Source organism: Medicago sativa, chromosome 7 (assembly GCF_051527215.1).
Source record: "Medicago sativa cultivar Bolivia chromosome 7, Bolivia_mono, whole genome shotgun sequence".
Taxonomy (NCBI): domain Eukaryota; kingdom Viridiplantae; phylum Streptophyta; class Magnoliopsida; order Fabales; family Fabaceae; genus Medicago; species Medicago sativa.
In genome coordinates this window covers 26,283,827-26,301,042 of record NC_140755.1, presented here as the reverse complement: position 1 = coordinate 26,301,042, position 17,216 = coordinate 26,283,827, and the positions used below count along the sequence as shown (strand labels likewise).

Below are 17,216 nucleotides of genomic sequence, written 5' to 3'. Positions count from 1 at the left end.
TTACATCATAGGCACACATATAGAATTGCCATCAATTTTATACTTTTAACCTCTTGTATGGTTGTGAATTTCATTACAAAGCACATCATATTACTCCCTCTGTTCCTTTTTAAGTGTCATTTTAGAATATTAACACTAAAATAGCAAAGTGTATTTTTGCACTTTTTTTTTTCCTGTTATACCCACATTTTAATCCACCAATATATTCATATTTTTTTGCACACAATTTCGCTTTTCAATAAATTTAATAGGTTATCTATCTCTTGTATCAAACAATTGTTAGTTAATATTTTTTCTCCAACAAAATCCTATTTTTTTTTCCTTTCTCTTAGATCTGTTCTTTTAAATTTTCAACAATTACTACTTATCTTGTTTATAACATTTTAACTATTCATGGAACCATTATTATAGCTAACAAAATTTTGTTTAAATTTCAAATAACAAGAAACAAACTTTGTTAAAAAAAACAAACAAACTTTGTTTAAAAAAACAAATTTTAGTTTTTCAAATATATATCATTAATTAGTTTTATTGAAAAAGATAAAAGTAATTGACAAAGGGTATAATTGTCAAATCATACCCTTAAAATTCCAAAACGACAGTTAAATAGGAACGAAAAATCCACACTGGAGCGACATTTAAAAAGGAATGAAGGGAGTAATTAATTATTCTTTTGATTTTTGTATTTTACCAATGAAGAAACATTTTATTTTTCTTTCAAAAAAAACGAAGAAATATTTTTTTTTGGCACATAAGAAACATTTTTTTTGACCAAAACAAAGTTAACTATTATCATTAATCAACCAGTGTTCAATATAAGAAGGAAAAGAATCAAAAATACGGTGACTAGCCCAAGAACAGGCCGCCCTAGCTAAGCTATGAGCAACCATGTTCGCTTGTCTCCTAACAAACTTCACCTCGAAATTGGAATGTAAAGATAGCTAAAAAATAATACTAGAAACAATAGCATAAAATTCTGAATCACCATGGCCCGGAGACGATAGCGCTTGCACTAGAGTATCTGAGTCGGACTGGAAGACAACTTGGTCCCATCTGTTCCCAACAACAAAGTGAATGGCATCGAGTAAGGCAACCGCCTCCCCCTCCAAAACTGTCATATTTGCTCGTTGCCATTTCGTTTGAGCCTGAATGAATTGCCCACGGGAGTCTCTAACACAACACTCGAAAGATGTAATATGTTGACGGTCATGAAACGCGACATCCACATTGCACTTCAACCACGTCTCACGCAGTTTCTCCCAAACTGAGTTGTTAGCTTGCACTCTATTTTGCCCGTGTTGCACAACCGATGATGAGGGTTGTTTATGAACCTCCTGCCATTGCTGCCATGCATCTAGTGATGTCCTTCCAATGCTTGTTGAAGTGTGATGAGCGTCATTCCAAATGACATCATTACGTGCAGCCCAAATTTGCCAAAGAAGTAAAGCCACCCGACCAGCAGTGTCTCAATTTTCGGAACAACATATGTCAAAAATAAAATCTGCCAAACTACTTGCAGTGCCAACTCGTGATTGCAGCACAGTCGAAAGCCCTGCCCAATACCAACTCTCACGCTCCACCGTACAACCCACAAAAGCATGCCAATCATCCTCAACAGCCGTATCACACCACGGACATAGCACCTCACATTGTACATGTCGTGATTGAAGTTGGAGACGCGTCGGAACACACCCCTGCAGATCCTCCATAACAAATTACGTGCTTTATGAGGGGAGTTCACCTTCCAGATTCTATGCCATTCTCCTTCAACATGAAACCGATCTGTATGTAACAACTTCATCATAACCAGTTTATAACCAGTCTTAACAATATAGTTCCCACTACGTTCCATCATCCATGTTATTCTATCATTATGAACTTCCGCAAATAGTGGCGTGTCGAGAATAGCTTGCACCATATCATCTGGAAACAAAGATTCAAGCTTATCAATATCCCAAACCCGTTCCTCGTCAACTATCAAATCAGACACACGCAAACTATGGACACCTTGACCTTGTGGGGATTGAATCCAGTTTCCATGAGTACCTCGAACCCATGTATCATACATCACGCTGACTTGCTGCCCATTTCCAACTGTCCATCTACATCTATATAAAAGTAACTGACGCAAATTCCAAATACTTCTCCAAGCAAAGCTCGGGTTATATCCGAGTTTAGCACCCAAAAAAGAAGAATGGGGTAAACATCTCGATTTAAAGACTTTAGTAACCAACGATTCAGGTTTAGACAAAAAGCTCCATCCTTGCTTAGCTACCATAGCGAGATTAAATGCTTTGAAATTCCGAAACCCCATTCCACCAAATTCTTTGGGGCATGCCATTCGTTCCCATGCCATCCATTTAATCCCTCGGTTGTTACTCCTTCCTCTCCACCAAAATGCATTGATCATATTTTCAATATCATCTAGAATTGAATTCGACAGAAGATAAATACTCATTATGTAAGAAGGAATAGATTGTAACACAGATTTGATCATAACTTCCTTGCCCGCCTTCGATAATGCTCGTCCCCTCCATGCATTTATTCGTTTCCAAATACGATCCTTGATAAAAGAAAAAACAGACCTCTTATCTCGACCAATCATTGAAGGTAAACCTAAATACTTTCTGGTACCCATCACATGTCGGACACCAATAATGCGTGACAAATCCTCCTGCGCCGCCCCACTCATATTGCGACTGAAAAACACTTCAGACTTTGATAAGTTAATTTCTTGTCCAGACGCTGTCTCATAAGTTTTAGGAATAGCGAGTAAATGTTGTGCTTCCACCACATTGGCCATGCTAAACAAGAAACAATCGTCTGCAAACAAAAGATGGGACACCACTGGTGCGCCGCGACATACTTGTACCCCGTGAATATCACCTATATCAACTGCCTTATGTATTAGAGTCGAGAGGCACTCGACCACCAATATGAATAAATATGGTGATAACGGGTCACCTTGGCGCAACCCTCGGCCGGGTACAATAGGCCCCACCCTGTCAAAGTTCATAAGCACCGAATAAGTAACAGAACTAACACACATCATCATCCACTGGATCCATTTCTCACTGAACCCCATTCGCATAAGCACGCCACGAAGAAACCCCCAATCCAATCTATCATAAGCCTTGCTAATATCAATCTTGAGAGCCAATTACCCTCTCCATCCCTTCGTCTTCCTCTTCATTGAGTGAATTTTCTCAGTAGCTATTAACGCGTTGTCCAATATAGATCGGCCCTCGACAATCGCTGACTGCTCCTCTGACACGCATTTATCCAAACATCGTTTCAGTCAATTAGCGAGCAACTTTGACACCATCTTATACAACACATTACAAAGAGATATATGTCTAAGATCCTTCATATTATCCGGGTCGTTGCACTTCGGGATCAAACAAATATTTGTTTCTCTAAGGTTTGAAGGAAAGTAACCACGATCCAACCAAGAAACCACTGCCTGAAAAATATCATCACCACACACATGCCAGAATATATGATAAAATGCCGGGTTAAAACCATCTGGACCTAGGGACTTGTCCGGTTGCATCTGAAAAAGGGCATGACACAATTCTTCCTTTGTAATAGGTGTTGTAAGCATTATATTGGCATCCATCGAAAAACACCGGCTCATCAAATCCAGCACCGGTTCATGGACTCCCGCAGTCGCAGAAAATAATTGCTCAAAATAACCTTGAGCCACGTTACACATATCCTCTTGCGACGTAGCCATCTTCCCATCATCCATGCGAAGCTTACTAACCTTTTTCACTTTGTCGCGCGCTATCGCTGATGTATGAAAGAACTTAGTATTCATATCCCCTTCCTTCAACCAGTGCATTTTCGCTCTTTGCTTCCAAAAGGCCTCCTCCTGTACAAGTAGTCGAGCATGCTTCTCGCACGTTGCAACGTATTGCGTATGCATCATACCATTCGGTTGGGCACGAAGATCCTCTAAAATACGAACACATTGGTTAATTTCTTCTTTAAACCGAACTCTCTTCCTCCTACACCAGCTTTGCAATTTTGTGGAGCAATTCACAACTCTATCACCGAGCTCCAACCCCATAGTCCCACCCCAACCATCCACCACCACCTCCTCATTATCTTCCTCTAAGAGCCAATTGTTTTAAAATTTAAAAGAATAATTATACCTATGACGAACCGTAGGGACGGTATCAAGAAGTATTGGAGTGTGATCTGAGTGGGAAGTAAGCAAGTTTGTAAGTTTGACTTCTGGAAAACGTTGCAGCCATTCAGAGTTTCCCGTAGCCATATCCAATCTTTCTTCTAGCACTCGATTAGTACCCGGACTCTTGATCCACGTAAATGGGTGACCATGCAATTTAATATTGAAGGTGAGAAAAACACAAGAAGGGGGGTTGAATTGTGTTAGACGTTTCTTCGTTTTCTCTAAAAACTGAACACACTAGTCAGAAGCTAAGTGAAACAGCTTCTGAAGTGATAAACAGAATCTGAACGCAGCAGAATAAAACAGAGAGAGAGAAGAAGAAAGACACAAAACAATTATACTGGTTCCTTCCACAATCTGGAAGTAGTCTAGTCCCCCTTGCACTTCCAAGGAGATTTCACTAGAATGTAATATCTGATTACAATTGCTCAAGCACACAACAAGAGACTTCCTTTGCTCAAGCACACTTCACAAGAGTCTTCCTATGCTCAAGAACACAATCAAGAGACTTCTATGCTCAAGCACAACTGTAAGAGACTTCTAAACAAACAAGATTACAAAGAATAATGTTTGAGGTTGAACACTTGATATACAATCAGAGGTGCTCAAATAAGAACTTTGAGAAACAGAAATTCTAAGTGAGTGCAGAACAATTTCAGCAAAGGTTTGGCACTTGTAAAAATGTTGAGAGTCTTTCGTTCAGCATTACCAAATCTCTAAGTCTTCACTCCTTTATATAGAGGTGTGAAAAAGACGTTGTGAAATTGCCAGCACATCCAAAAGAGTCGTTGTTGAAGCTTGATCTTTCACCAATGATCTCTTGCCTGATTTGGTTGTTGTCCTATGAAGAACCAATTTGAAATCCATTCCCATTATGAAGGAACATCTTTACAGGCGTAGCCGTATTCTGGAGCTGTTTTCTTATCTTGTAGCGTGGACACAAAACAGAGTAGTGGAGAAGGTGGTTGTACAGTTCGATGTCAACGCTTTTTGAAGATAAACTTCCAAAGCCTTCAAATCTTTACCAAAATGACCGTTGCAAAGTTCCACTAGTCTTCTGCAGTGTTTTCGAATCCAATAGACAGCTTTTGAAGTGTTGATCCTCGAATCTTCAGCTTGTGGTGATAATCAGCTTCTGATGAGTTTTAGCTTCTGATGAGGTCGCTTCTGAACTATCCGCTTCTGATGTACTTCAGCTTCTGATGACTTTCAGGTTCTGATGCTTTTCAGCTTCTGATGACTTTCAGCTTCTGATGACTTTCAGCTTCTGATGACGTCATCATTCTTCAGGAGCACTTTTGTCTTCAGATGCACTCTTCAGATGCCTCTCTTCAGATTCTTCTCTTCAGATGCTTTCAAGCTTCCTTTTCTTGATTCCTTAGCTCTCTTTTTGTTCTTTAGAACCTTTATATGATGTAAATTTTTAACTATGGTCTTGTACACTTGAACAAATATTAGCTAGTCCAATTTACAATTTTTAATACCTTGTTATCATCAAAACTCTTTAAGGTTCATTGTTAAACACATTTTGTTCCAACAATCTCCCCCTTTTTGATGATGACAAACAATAGTATTTAAAATTGATCAATTGTTGTTAATCTAATTAACAAGTTGACTTTGGGGTTCTGAGGTTTGTAAGCTCAGAGTCTGAGGTTTGTAAGCTCTAACTCCCCCTGAGTCTGATAGTCTTTAAGGTGAGGTTTGTAAGCTCCCCCTAAGTTCTATCCAGGTTAATTAAATTCATTTTAGCGCACACTAATATCAGAGCTTAAAAAAATCTTTAGAGAAGATTATAGATAAGAAGAATGGTCCATTTAATTTTATTTGAAATTTGATACTCCTTCTTTCGTTCATAGCTTATACCTTTCAGGTAAAAAAATGATAGAAGTTTTTCAAAATATTTTTCAAATAATCATTAATGGGGCTCAGAGCCTCTAAATACTATCACATATACTCCCCCTTTTGTCATTAGCAAAAAGAATTCAAGCAATAAAGACAAAAAGATATTGAGAAAAACTCAAGTATGGAAAGAGTATAACTATAATCAGAACTTATAAACTTATCATAGCACAAATAATAGAGTAAATCAGAGCAAAGTATATATACTGAATATCAGAGCAAAAATGTATCAAAGTAGATTTAAGCAGTTCAACAATATTTAGAAGCAGTAATAGAAGCAGGACAAAAGATGTTCAGAAGCAAACATAAAAAAACAACAGCTAGGGTGTGCAACTAAAGTTTGGGTTGTTGTTGTTGCTGGATCATAGCAATCATTTTCTCCATATGCTCAGCTTGCTACTTCACTAATTCTTCAAGAGTCAGTTGCCTCTGAAGAAGAGCATCTTCCCTTGCTTTAGATTCCTCCTGTTGCCTTGTCAGCTTCTGTTTCAGCATCTTGAAGATCTTCTCTTCCCTTGAAGCGTATTCAGATTCTGAGTAGAAGGGTACATTTGCCAGAAGCAACATTGGAGTTTTATCTTGCTCAGCTGATGTCAGATTCTTCAAGAATCTTCTAACAGTAGCAACTTTAGTCCTGATACACTTTCTGCTTACAACTTCTATCAGATCAGTAGCTTTCTTCTTCAAAGATGACCATTGTTCCTCATAAGCAATTGGCAGGTCAATCAATCTTCTGAGCTGAACCAGATCTTGCATCTCTGAATTGATCTTGTGTAGCTCAGATTCAATGTATTCAGATTCCAGGATGTCTTGGGGTGGTTGTTCAAGGATTTCTAGGTCTGAGGGTTGGTCAGAAGCACTAAGGGAAAGGTCTTGAACAGGTTCAGACTCTGGAATAGTGAGATTTTGATCAGGTTGGGTTGATGAGGATGGTTGGTCAGGGTTAATATGTACATTTGAAGTTGTAGCTTGGGGATTGACTTGATTATCATTGTCAATATCCATTGAAGTGACTGTAGAGGGGTTGATAGGGGATGTTGGTTTGTTGACATCTGTAGGTTGGGGCGTTGTTTGCTCTGTTTGAGGGTTAAGTTATGGGTAAATATGCGTGTTGGTTGGTTGTTGTTGGGGTGATGAAGTCTTTTGTGGTTCAGGTGTATGTTGTTGGGGGCTTTCTGAAACAACTTTATCAGAAGCAACTGCTTCAGAAGCTGTTTCAAAGGCTTTTCCTGAGTTAAGGTTAACCTCTTCAGGTGAAATTATGTTGAGGGGTTTGATGTTTAGAGGTTGAGGGTGATGGAGGAGAATTCTATCAATGTATTGGTTTCTTCTCTCAGACATTTCTTCTAACTTTTGATCAATCACATGACCAACAGGCTCATAGGAGCTTGTCTGAGAGGGCTTTTTGTAAGATTTGGTTGATGTTGGATGGCTTTTTAATAGTGTTAGAAAGCGTTGACCTATGGGTTTATCATCATCAGAATCAGACGATGATGATAAGGTTGATGATAAGGGTAAGGATGAGGAATCTGACGGTACATTGACTACTTCTTCTGACTTAGCATCAAAATCCTTCTGAACAGATTTGCTTGCAGACAGCAATAAGTTCTCTGCTTCTGAGGTTGATATCTCTTGTAACTCAGTAGTGATCTCCAAAGCTTTTTCAGCTGCTTCAACAACTTCAGATGTAGCAACAGTAGATTCCTTGATCCTCCTTATTGCTGGCTTCCTCTTCTTCTTTGGTATTGTAGGTTGATCAGGAACAACTAAAAAAGTAGCAACTTTTTCAATTGATGGCATTGCAGAATCACCAATCTTAAGCTTGTCAGAAGCAGCTTTTGCTTTCTTTGCAGGTTTTTCAGCTTCCAAGTACTCTTCGGCAGTCAACTTTCTCTTTGATTTTCTGCCTTTAGCTAGTGGCAGAGCACCAACATACATTTCTTCAGGTACATCCTCTAACCTGATGACCTTGTTAGTTGCCTCAAAGTGATCCTTGATGAAATACATATGCACATCAAGAGGATCCTTCTTGTAGATGGGTGGAAAGTCTTTCATAAGATTAGACTTAGCTCTGGATTCACTCAAGTTAGTATCAAGCTTGGTGACAGATATGATCAGCTTCATCTGCTTGAGTGTATTAGCATTAATGAACTTTCCAGTTTTAGTGTCAAGCAGTTCATCTGAGTAGGTTCCAACACTACTGAGACGGTCCAAAATACCACCTTGATAGAAAATTTCTGATAAGAGCCTTCCATAAGGTACCCAGGGTCTATTTTCCAATTGGCTCTTTCTTAGGTTGTCAATCAAATACTTGAACATGTATTTGGGCACATTCACCTTTTCTCCCTTGATGAAGTGCTGAAGAAGAACCTTCTGTGCCAATGTAGGTTTATCACATCCACCTTTTGGAAGCAGATTTTCATTCTGAATCTTCAGAAGTAGCTTCTTATCAATGCTTAAGTCAGCATACTTTCCTACCCGCGTGGAGTTGTACATAGCCTGGTTTACTTTTTCTTTTCAGAAGCCTTCTTCAGAACTTGAAATATCAATCACTGAATATTTCCCAGAAGCTTCTGTTCCGAGTACAGAAGCTATCTGTCATTCAGCAATGACAACTGGAATTCCACAGATGCTTGACCTGATTTCTGTGCAAGTAAACGGTTCAAGTCCCATTTCTTTTCTAGTCTTCCCTTTCAGACTTGGATAAAGCAAAACCTTCTCCCTCTCTTCAGCTATAGACGCGTCTTTGTCATAAACCGATGCTCTCACCCAGAAGTGCCTAACCAAGGCTTCGTATGTTGGTCCATTCAACATTCTGAAGTATGGTACGAGACCTTGCGCTTCATAGTTACTTCTGATCCAACATCCATGGAAAGCTAAAGATTCAAAATCCACAGGATTCTCTATTTGAACCATTAAATCCCATTCTTCAAGTTCCATGGTTCTTCCTTTGATATCATAGGCAGGGGCCTCTTGTGCAGTGGATTCTGGAATGTACTGATGTGAGCTTGATGATGCCATTTGATGATGATGAAGATTTTGGGTTTCTAGGGTTGAGATCGTGCTTACTTCGCACGAACAGGTTTGAAAAAAGAATGTTTGTTGTGAAGTGAGTAGTGTGTGAATTGACAAAGTGTTAAGAGTAAAAACGATTACAATTCAAAAGAGACAAACAAACATAACATTAATGACATTGGGGACGCGTGAAAGTACTTTTCAAAGCTATTAAATCATCATTATACACCAATACATATAAGCCACGTCAGAAGTTCTCAGAGTAACTGCCAAGTTAGTGGGCCAGAAGTTACCATAAAAAGTAACTTCCAACGTTTCCACTAACTCTACTATTCAGAAGCATAAAATCCAGCTTCTGGACTGCAGATGCTGACGTCATCATCAGAAGCGTATTTTCCTCAGAACCTCAATAAAGAGCTTCTGATGGACCATAGCTTCTGAACTGACTTCAGAACCTAAAATCCTATTCAGGAGCAAGCAAGCTTTTAATCAGACACAAAGTGCATGTTCAAATTTTTCTTTATAAAATCAAATCTTTCAACAGTTAAAGGCTTAGTAAATATATCAGCCCATTGATTCTCAGTATCAATGAATTGTATATCTAAAGTTCCTTTTTGAACATAGTCTCTGATAAAATGGTGTTTGATTTCAATATGCTTAGCTCTTGAATGCAAAATTGGATTTTTAGACAAACAAATAGTAGCAGTATTATCACAGTAGATGGGAATACTGTTAACAATTATCTGATAGTCTTCCAACTGATGTTTCATCCAAAGTAGCTGTGTACAACAACTTGCAGCTAAAATGTATTCAGCTTCTGCTGTAGACATAGCAATAGTTGTTTGTCTTTTGCTAGCCCAGGATATAAGATTATCACCCAGAAATTGACAATTGCCACTAGTTGACTTTCTTTCAATCCTATCACCAGCATAATCAGCATCACAGAATCCAATTAGCTTATAATCTAAGGATTTCCTATAAAGGAGTCCAAGATTAGTGGTTCCTTTCAAATACCTGAAGATTCTCTTGACAGCAGTCATATGAGATTCTCTAGGATCTGATTGAAATCTTGCACACAAGCATACACTGAATAAAATATCTGGCCTAGATGCAGTGAGGTATAACAAAGAACTAATCATACCTCTGTACAGCTTCTGATCTACTTTAGCTCCTTCATCTTCTTTGCTTAAGGTGCACGTAGGATGCATTGGAGTGTTCATCACTTTACAATCTTCAAGCTTGAACTTCTTTGGAAGCTCCTTTGTATACTTTGATAAATGAACATAAACTCCATCTTTGCATTGATTGATTTGAATGCCAAGGAAGAACTTCAGCTCTCCCATCGTGCTCATTTCAAATTCATCATGCATTAACTTAGAGAATCCCTTGCAAAGAGATGCATTAGTAGAACCAAATATTATATCATCAACATATATTTGCACCACAAAAATATCTTTCTCAAGAGTCCTTCTGAAGAGTGTTGTGTCAACCTGTCCTCTTTTAAAATCATTTCTGATTAAGAAATTACTTAGTCTATCATACCAAGCTCTGGGAGCTTGTTTCAAGCCATATAGCGATTTCTTCAGTTTAAAAACATGACCAGGATATTTAATATCCTCAAAACCAGGAGGTTGTTTGACATACACTTCTTCTTCTATGACACCATTGAGAAAAGCACTCTTGACATCCATCTGATATAATATTATGCCATGATTAACTGCATAGGAAAGAAGTAACCTGATTGCTTCCAATCTTGCAACTGGAGCAAATGTTTCAGTGTAATCAATGCCTTCTTGTTGACTATACCCTTGTGCAACAAGTCTTGCTTTGTTTCTTGTTACTTCTCCTTGCTCATTCAACTTGTTTCTGAATACCCATTTTGTTCCAATAATGTTCTTATTCTGAGGTTTGGGTACTAGATCCCACACATCATTTCTTTGAAATTGATTCAACTCTTTTTGCATAGCTAAGATCCATCCATCATCTGAAAGTGCTTCATCAACTGTTGTAGGTTCAATCATTGATATGAGTCCAATCATTGAATCTTATTGTCTAAAGTATAATCTTGTTCTTCTTGGACTATCTTTGTTTCCAATGATTAGCTCCTCAGGATGTGAAGACTTGTGCCTGAATGTGTTTCTGGGAGGATCTTCTTGATGTGAGCCATCTTGTGCTTCATCAGAAGCAGCTTCATCTTATGCTTCTGATGTGGGTTCATCTTCTGGACTATCTTCACATTCAGCTATCTGATCAGGTTTTGGAGTACTTTCTGGAACCTGTATCTCTGCAAAACTTTCTCCTTGCTTTGAAGTTTTATCTTCAATCTCTTTGTCATCAAATTTAACATGCATAGATTCTTCAACATAGAGTGTCTCTGAATTATACACTCTGTATGCCTTTGACCTTTCAGAGTAACCTAAGAAGATTCCTCTTTGGGCCTTGGCATCAAATTTCTTTAGGTAGAGCTTGTTATTCAGAATGTAACATGTACATCCAAATTGATGAAAGTAAGAGATATTGGGTTTTCTTCCTTTAAAGAGTTCATATGCTGTTTTCTCCAAGATAGGTCTGATATAGATCCTATTCTGGACATAACATGTTGTATTCACTGTTTCTGCCCAAAAATGTTTTGCTAAATTGTTTTCATGAATCATGGTTCTGGCCATTTCTTGTAAAGTTCTATTCTTTCTCTCTACAACCCCATTTTGTTGTGGAGTTTTAGGAGAAGAGAATTCATGGACAATTCCATGTTTTTCACAAAAAGCTTCAAATGGCTCGTTTTCAAACTCTCCACCATGATCACTTCTGATTTTCAAAATCTTTGTTTCCTTTTCAGATTGAATTTGAGTGCAGAAACTACTGAATACATCACAAGCAACATCTTTACTCGTTAAGAATTTTACCCAAGTCCATCTGCTGTAATCATCAACAATAACCAATCCATATTTGCTTCCATATAAGGATGCACGGCTAACTGGTCCAAATAAATCAATATGAAGTAATTCCAAGGGTCTGGAGGTTGAAACAATGTCTTTAGATTTAAAAGATGATTTCACAATTTTCCCTCTCTGGCATTGTAACACCCATACTAGACGTATCTAGAAAGTCTAGCACGTGCGTTGAATTTAGTATTGGATACATTAAATTATACTACATAAAAGTTTCGAATGAATATTAGTATAACAACAATGCGTTCGTACAAAGATATACAACTCATCTTCTTTAAAGTATAATAAATACATCCTTGGAACCCTTGTCCTCCTGCTGCGGTACGAACGATCCCTTGTTGAAATATCCATTCGGCTTCAAGCTTGCATACCAACTTGCTTATCTGAAACAAAAAAGGATTGGGATGAGACATAATGTCTCAGTGAGTTCCCCTAAATCCTAGGCTATAGGTAACCTCAGGGGAAACCTACGGTCATCACGTGTCTACCTTACAACCTGACGGTTGATTATACGTGTGTGGGGACTTGTTCTCTTAGACGGTTGTGCATACTAGGGCCGTCATAAAATCTTAACTTGTTATAGGCTTCTCATCTTACCCGTGTCATGGCGGTTAAGGGAAAACTAAAACCGCAATGCCAAGATACTATCTATACCTCAAGGCCTTCACTTGCTAAAGTCACGACACTACTCTAAACCGGACGATTAGGGAAACCTATGATCGTCTTCGGTATATCTTTCTTTACTCTCTTACTTGCTTACTTGAATAATTGTATCTATCTTATTCTTGCCACAAAAGTGACTCTTTCTAGTTTGCTAGTTCTTGACTATCTTCTTACTTTATCTTATCTAATTCTTGACAGTCTATGTCAAGGCTCTATGACATAACACATAAACATATGATGAAAATGCATAGTCAGCTTCATTGATTATGTTAGCGTGTAACAAACAACTTATCTGAGTTCATTTTATGGATTAGTTCCGAGTGGAGTAACCCCGGAAGTTAATCCCTTACTACCGGTGAAAATGCTTTGCAATAGCGCACCGGACTCCCTTAGTGAACGTGCGGGTCCCTTACGGCTTACCCCGTTCCCCTTGGAGAACCTTTTATATCCAACCTTGGAAGGAATATAAAAGACACGACACCCTAACTTAGTGAAATGCGGCTCCCTTTCGGCTTAACCATTCCCCTTGGGGAACCCCTTGAACCCAACCTTGGAAGGAATTCAAGAGACATAACACTCTTATTATAATCTTAGTCTAATGCATATATGAAGGTTAAACCTAATCATACTATCTCTTTTACCTCGGATCCTTAAACGATCCTGCTAGAGGTAAACTTAAGCTTTGCTTATCTTACTTTGTGAATGGATACGAAATCGATTCACATCATGCCATACTCGTATGGTTCTTTCTTCTTAATAAGATAATACTCTTAATATGTCTATGCGAAGAACTTAACTTCGCGTCTTACCATTCTAGGAATCTTGCTAGTTCTCGACAACTATGTCGAGGCTCTAGTTCTTTCCCTTGCTTAGAGATTAACTTGCTACCCGATTCATATCTTGTTTCTATCGTATGCCATGCCTTACTAACATGCTTAATACTTGCCTCATATCATAAGAATCATGCTTTCTTTGATCATCATTTAGGACCTTGGGTTGAGGGGTTTACGTTCGTAAAAAGACACCACGGAGAAAACCGCATCGCCAAGCCCCATGCCTGCCTAAAGCGAGCAAAACAATGAGATTCTCACTGTCTTACTCGCCTAGGCGAGTGATTTCACTGGGGAGGCGAGTGGTTACTCGCCGTGGCGAGTTGGGGGCGAGCAGGACCCCCCATTCGCAGGTCTAGCTCGCCGTGGCGAGTAATAGCTCGCCGTGGCGAGTTAGGACAGTCCAGAACACTTAAAAATGGTATTTTTGACCCAAAAACCTCAAACCAAGTGTCTCTAAGTGTTATATGACCCTTAGGATCATTAGAAACCTGTAAAACATAAACTCAGCAAGTATTCACAAGACAAGCAAGCATGGCATACAATTGGGGTAACTAAACTTGTACTTAAACCCTAGAATTATCATGTTATTCGTATTCATTTAACATGGCATAACATAATCCCAAAGGGTAGGATAGCTATCTATGGAACTCACCTAAACAAAATCTTGAAGCATCAACAAGTTCCCAAGCAAAACCCTAGCTTTGATCCTCTAGTTTTCTTGTGCTCATGATTTCATAAAAGAAACCTTGCTCTACTTGAATCAACCAAGGAACCATTGAATAAACAAACCCTAGCCTCATGGATTTTCCCTTGGTGAAGAGAAGAAGAATTGTGAGATCACCCAAGTTTCTAGTTGTTCTTAAGAGAGAGGAAGAAGAAGAAAACCATGATAAAAGATCCATCTCTAAACCTAGAATCCAAGAAGAAAGAAGTTTAGAAGCTTGAAGGAGGTTGGGAGAAGAAGGAATGGCGTGGGTGAAGAGAAGAGAGAAGGAAGAGAAAAGCTTATGCCAACTTAGAGAGAGAAAGAGAATTGGAAATGAGATATTTTTGGGATAAAATCAATTAAATATCCTTCCCTCGCGAAATTACCAAAATGCCCTTGCCTTTAAGCGTGTTAAAAGCGACACTGATACTTACTCCGTAATAAGCTGATATTACATAATAAATATTCTCCATTAACTTTCTTTCAAAATACGTTCTCTGGGACGATCGAATGATACAGTTCAGACACTGACAGGCGGGATGTTACATTTCTACCCCCCTTAAAAAAATTTCGTCCTCGAAATTTAGAAACCATCTATCAATCGTCGCATCTGCGGCCTGCCTTCTCTAACTTTAGTTATATGAGGCCTGCTAATACTCATTTCACAGAGTTCGAAGCATATTTTCCTCATCAAAATACGTAACACATCCTCTTTCTTATTCTCATAAACGAATATAATTTCCTCAATCCTAATATCTTTCTCAAAATCATAGAACCATCTTAGAACCTTGTGTCCAAAACACACTTTTGCTGCATGTGGACTAGTTGTCTCTATTCCATATCTCATCTTCTTAGCATAACCATTCACGTAAGTAACCTTTTACTAACTAAAACACTCAGGATTTGCCTTTATACTGGGGTCCTACCGGAATCCAGGTTTGCCCTGCAGTGCTTTCTGGCATCTGAAATATCTTATCATGCATACATCTTACTATGCATACATGATCTTTCTTACCGCATCTTGCGATTTATATTTCTTGCTTATGTTACTTATCTTGATGATTACACAAAACTCTTAACTCTTCTAAGCTCTTCAAAAACCTTTCTAACTTGACATAAAGAAGCGAAAACCATTATGTCGATTCTCTTGATAATCTAATCACCAAATCTATGGTTTACTCACTTTAAACTTTCTGCTAAGTCCATTTGCAATTGCATTGAACACTTTTAGTACAAAACCGTGCATCCCGTATGATATTGATATCACACGAGCATTGCCATCTCCTCTTTAAACTTTATCCTCCTATTACTTGCACATTTCCGAATACCGCTTCTTGTTAATTAATAACGATACTCAATCTAGTACTTTACTTCAAGAAATTTCTAAACTTTGGTACATAGATTCTTGGAACGAACATTTACTTGAATAAAGAAAATCTCATTTTGAAACCAAGTTTATAATGATACCTCAGAACCACAGGACGAGTCTCTAAGTTTTTATTAAAAAGGTTTACAACTCGTCCCAAACTTGTCTATATTAAGTTGGTCCTGAAGTCGGTACGTCTTAGGTGAGTTTGCTCATTTATGGCGCACTCCCTTGGTTTCATCAATGTTTAATATAATACTTTTAAAACAATTTCGTTCACAAATTCCTTAATACCAATCTTAATTTTGAGAAAACTACAACCATAGCTTATCGCTATTCTAGAAAGTATCGTTATCATTTAACAAGTTTGGTATAGGAGGGTATGTTCTTCATCTTGTAAAACTCATAAACCTTATTCCATTATAATAGCACATGCTCTTCTACATATTCAACAACATCATTTAGACAACCCGACTACTTCATCTGTGGTATCTCGAGTCTTCTTTGTCTTACTTAAGCGAAGATACTTCCTTTATACTTCTACTTTAATCAACACTGACTGTGTGAGTATCAACACTTACGTTACACATCGAGAACTTCCTGTTCATCTCATAGTACTTCTTATTAAAACTTATATTACTTTCCCAAACTTTCTTCACGAAGATTCTTATAACCAAAGTTCCATGTTCCATGGTCACCGTTCACAACTTTACCAATTAATTTCCGCGGCGCTACTCTGATTTCCACCGGTTGGCTTTGACTAGTTCTCTAATCCGTTGAGACGAGTAATCTTCACACTCCTTCTATCATTGAATAATATCTTCGTGAACTCTTCTCAAAACTTTCCATGGTAAACTCATCTTGCACTTGTACATATATGCCTTATACATCTATCACGGTGTGTTCGTATTTTCCTCTTACTACGTTTTGCTTAATCGTATCTATGCTTGCTCGTTGACTTTTCTTTCAAAGAAAACCTTGTAAATTAGCACATGGGTTATTGACGCTGATGCTCTTCCGCTATATACTTTTATAAAATATAATGAATCTAAGCCCAGTTGTTGCTCTAAATTCACAGGACGAGTTGACAACACATACGTGCCATCAAATCTTAGTCCTAGTGAGTTTAGTATACTCTACGCAAGTCGTAACAACCGGTACCTGAAAAATTTCTTTTTGATTTCAAAATGTCAACTTCAATCACCCATACGCATATATCTTTCTAAAATCTTTTAAACTTTATGATTCAACATCCTAACGAGCTTTAGCAAATTAATTAAGCAAAACATAAGTTCGAGGGATACTCATAACTCCACAAAATCCGAGAACCTTGTGACTTCGTACAACTCTTCACCTCTTTAACTTCTTTACTTCCGTGCCCTCCATTCTAATTATCAGAACCTCTAAACTCTTGATCTGAACTCTTTCTCGACTCTTGACATATTAACTTCCAAAGTTACCTTAACCGCATCGATTTCCGTTAATAGTTGCTCATGCCTTTTCCTATGAAAATCTTAGGATACGATGTGCATTTGTCACTCGATGTCATAAATGATTTTCGTCACATAAAAGATTACTGCGAAGATATCTC

General features: G+C 38.1%; 2 protein-coding genes across 2 annotated transcripts; both read right to left on the bottom strand.

The window, feature by feature from the left end:
• Positions 1-6,490: 6,490 nt before the first annotated feature.
• LOC146905216 (uncharacterized) lies at positions 6,491-8,590 on the bottom strand. Its single transcript, XM_085728486.1, has 3 exons — positions 8,002-8,590; positions 7,295-7,860; positions 6,491-7,168 (listed from the first exon to the last, which is right to left on the bottom strand). Exons 1-3 carry the CDS (start codon positions 8,588-8,590, stop codon positions 6,491-6,493), a joined length of 1,833 nt encoding a protein of 610 aa, XP_085584612.1.
• A 102-nt stretch (positions 8,591-8,692) lies between these two features.
• Positions 8,693-9,115, bottom strand: LOC146905215 (uncharacterized). Its single transcript, XM_085728485.1, has one exon. The coding sequence runs from the start codon at positions 9,113-9,115 to the stop codon at positions 8,693-8,695; it is 423 nt and encodes a 140-aa protein (XP_085584611.1).
• Positions 9,116-17,216: the final 8,101 nt, after the last annotated feature.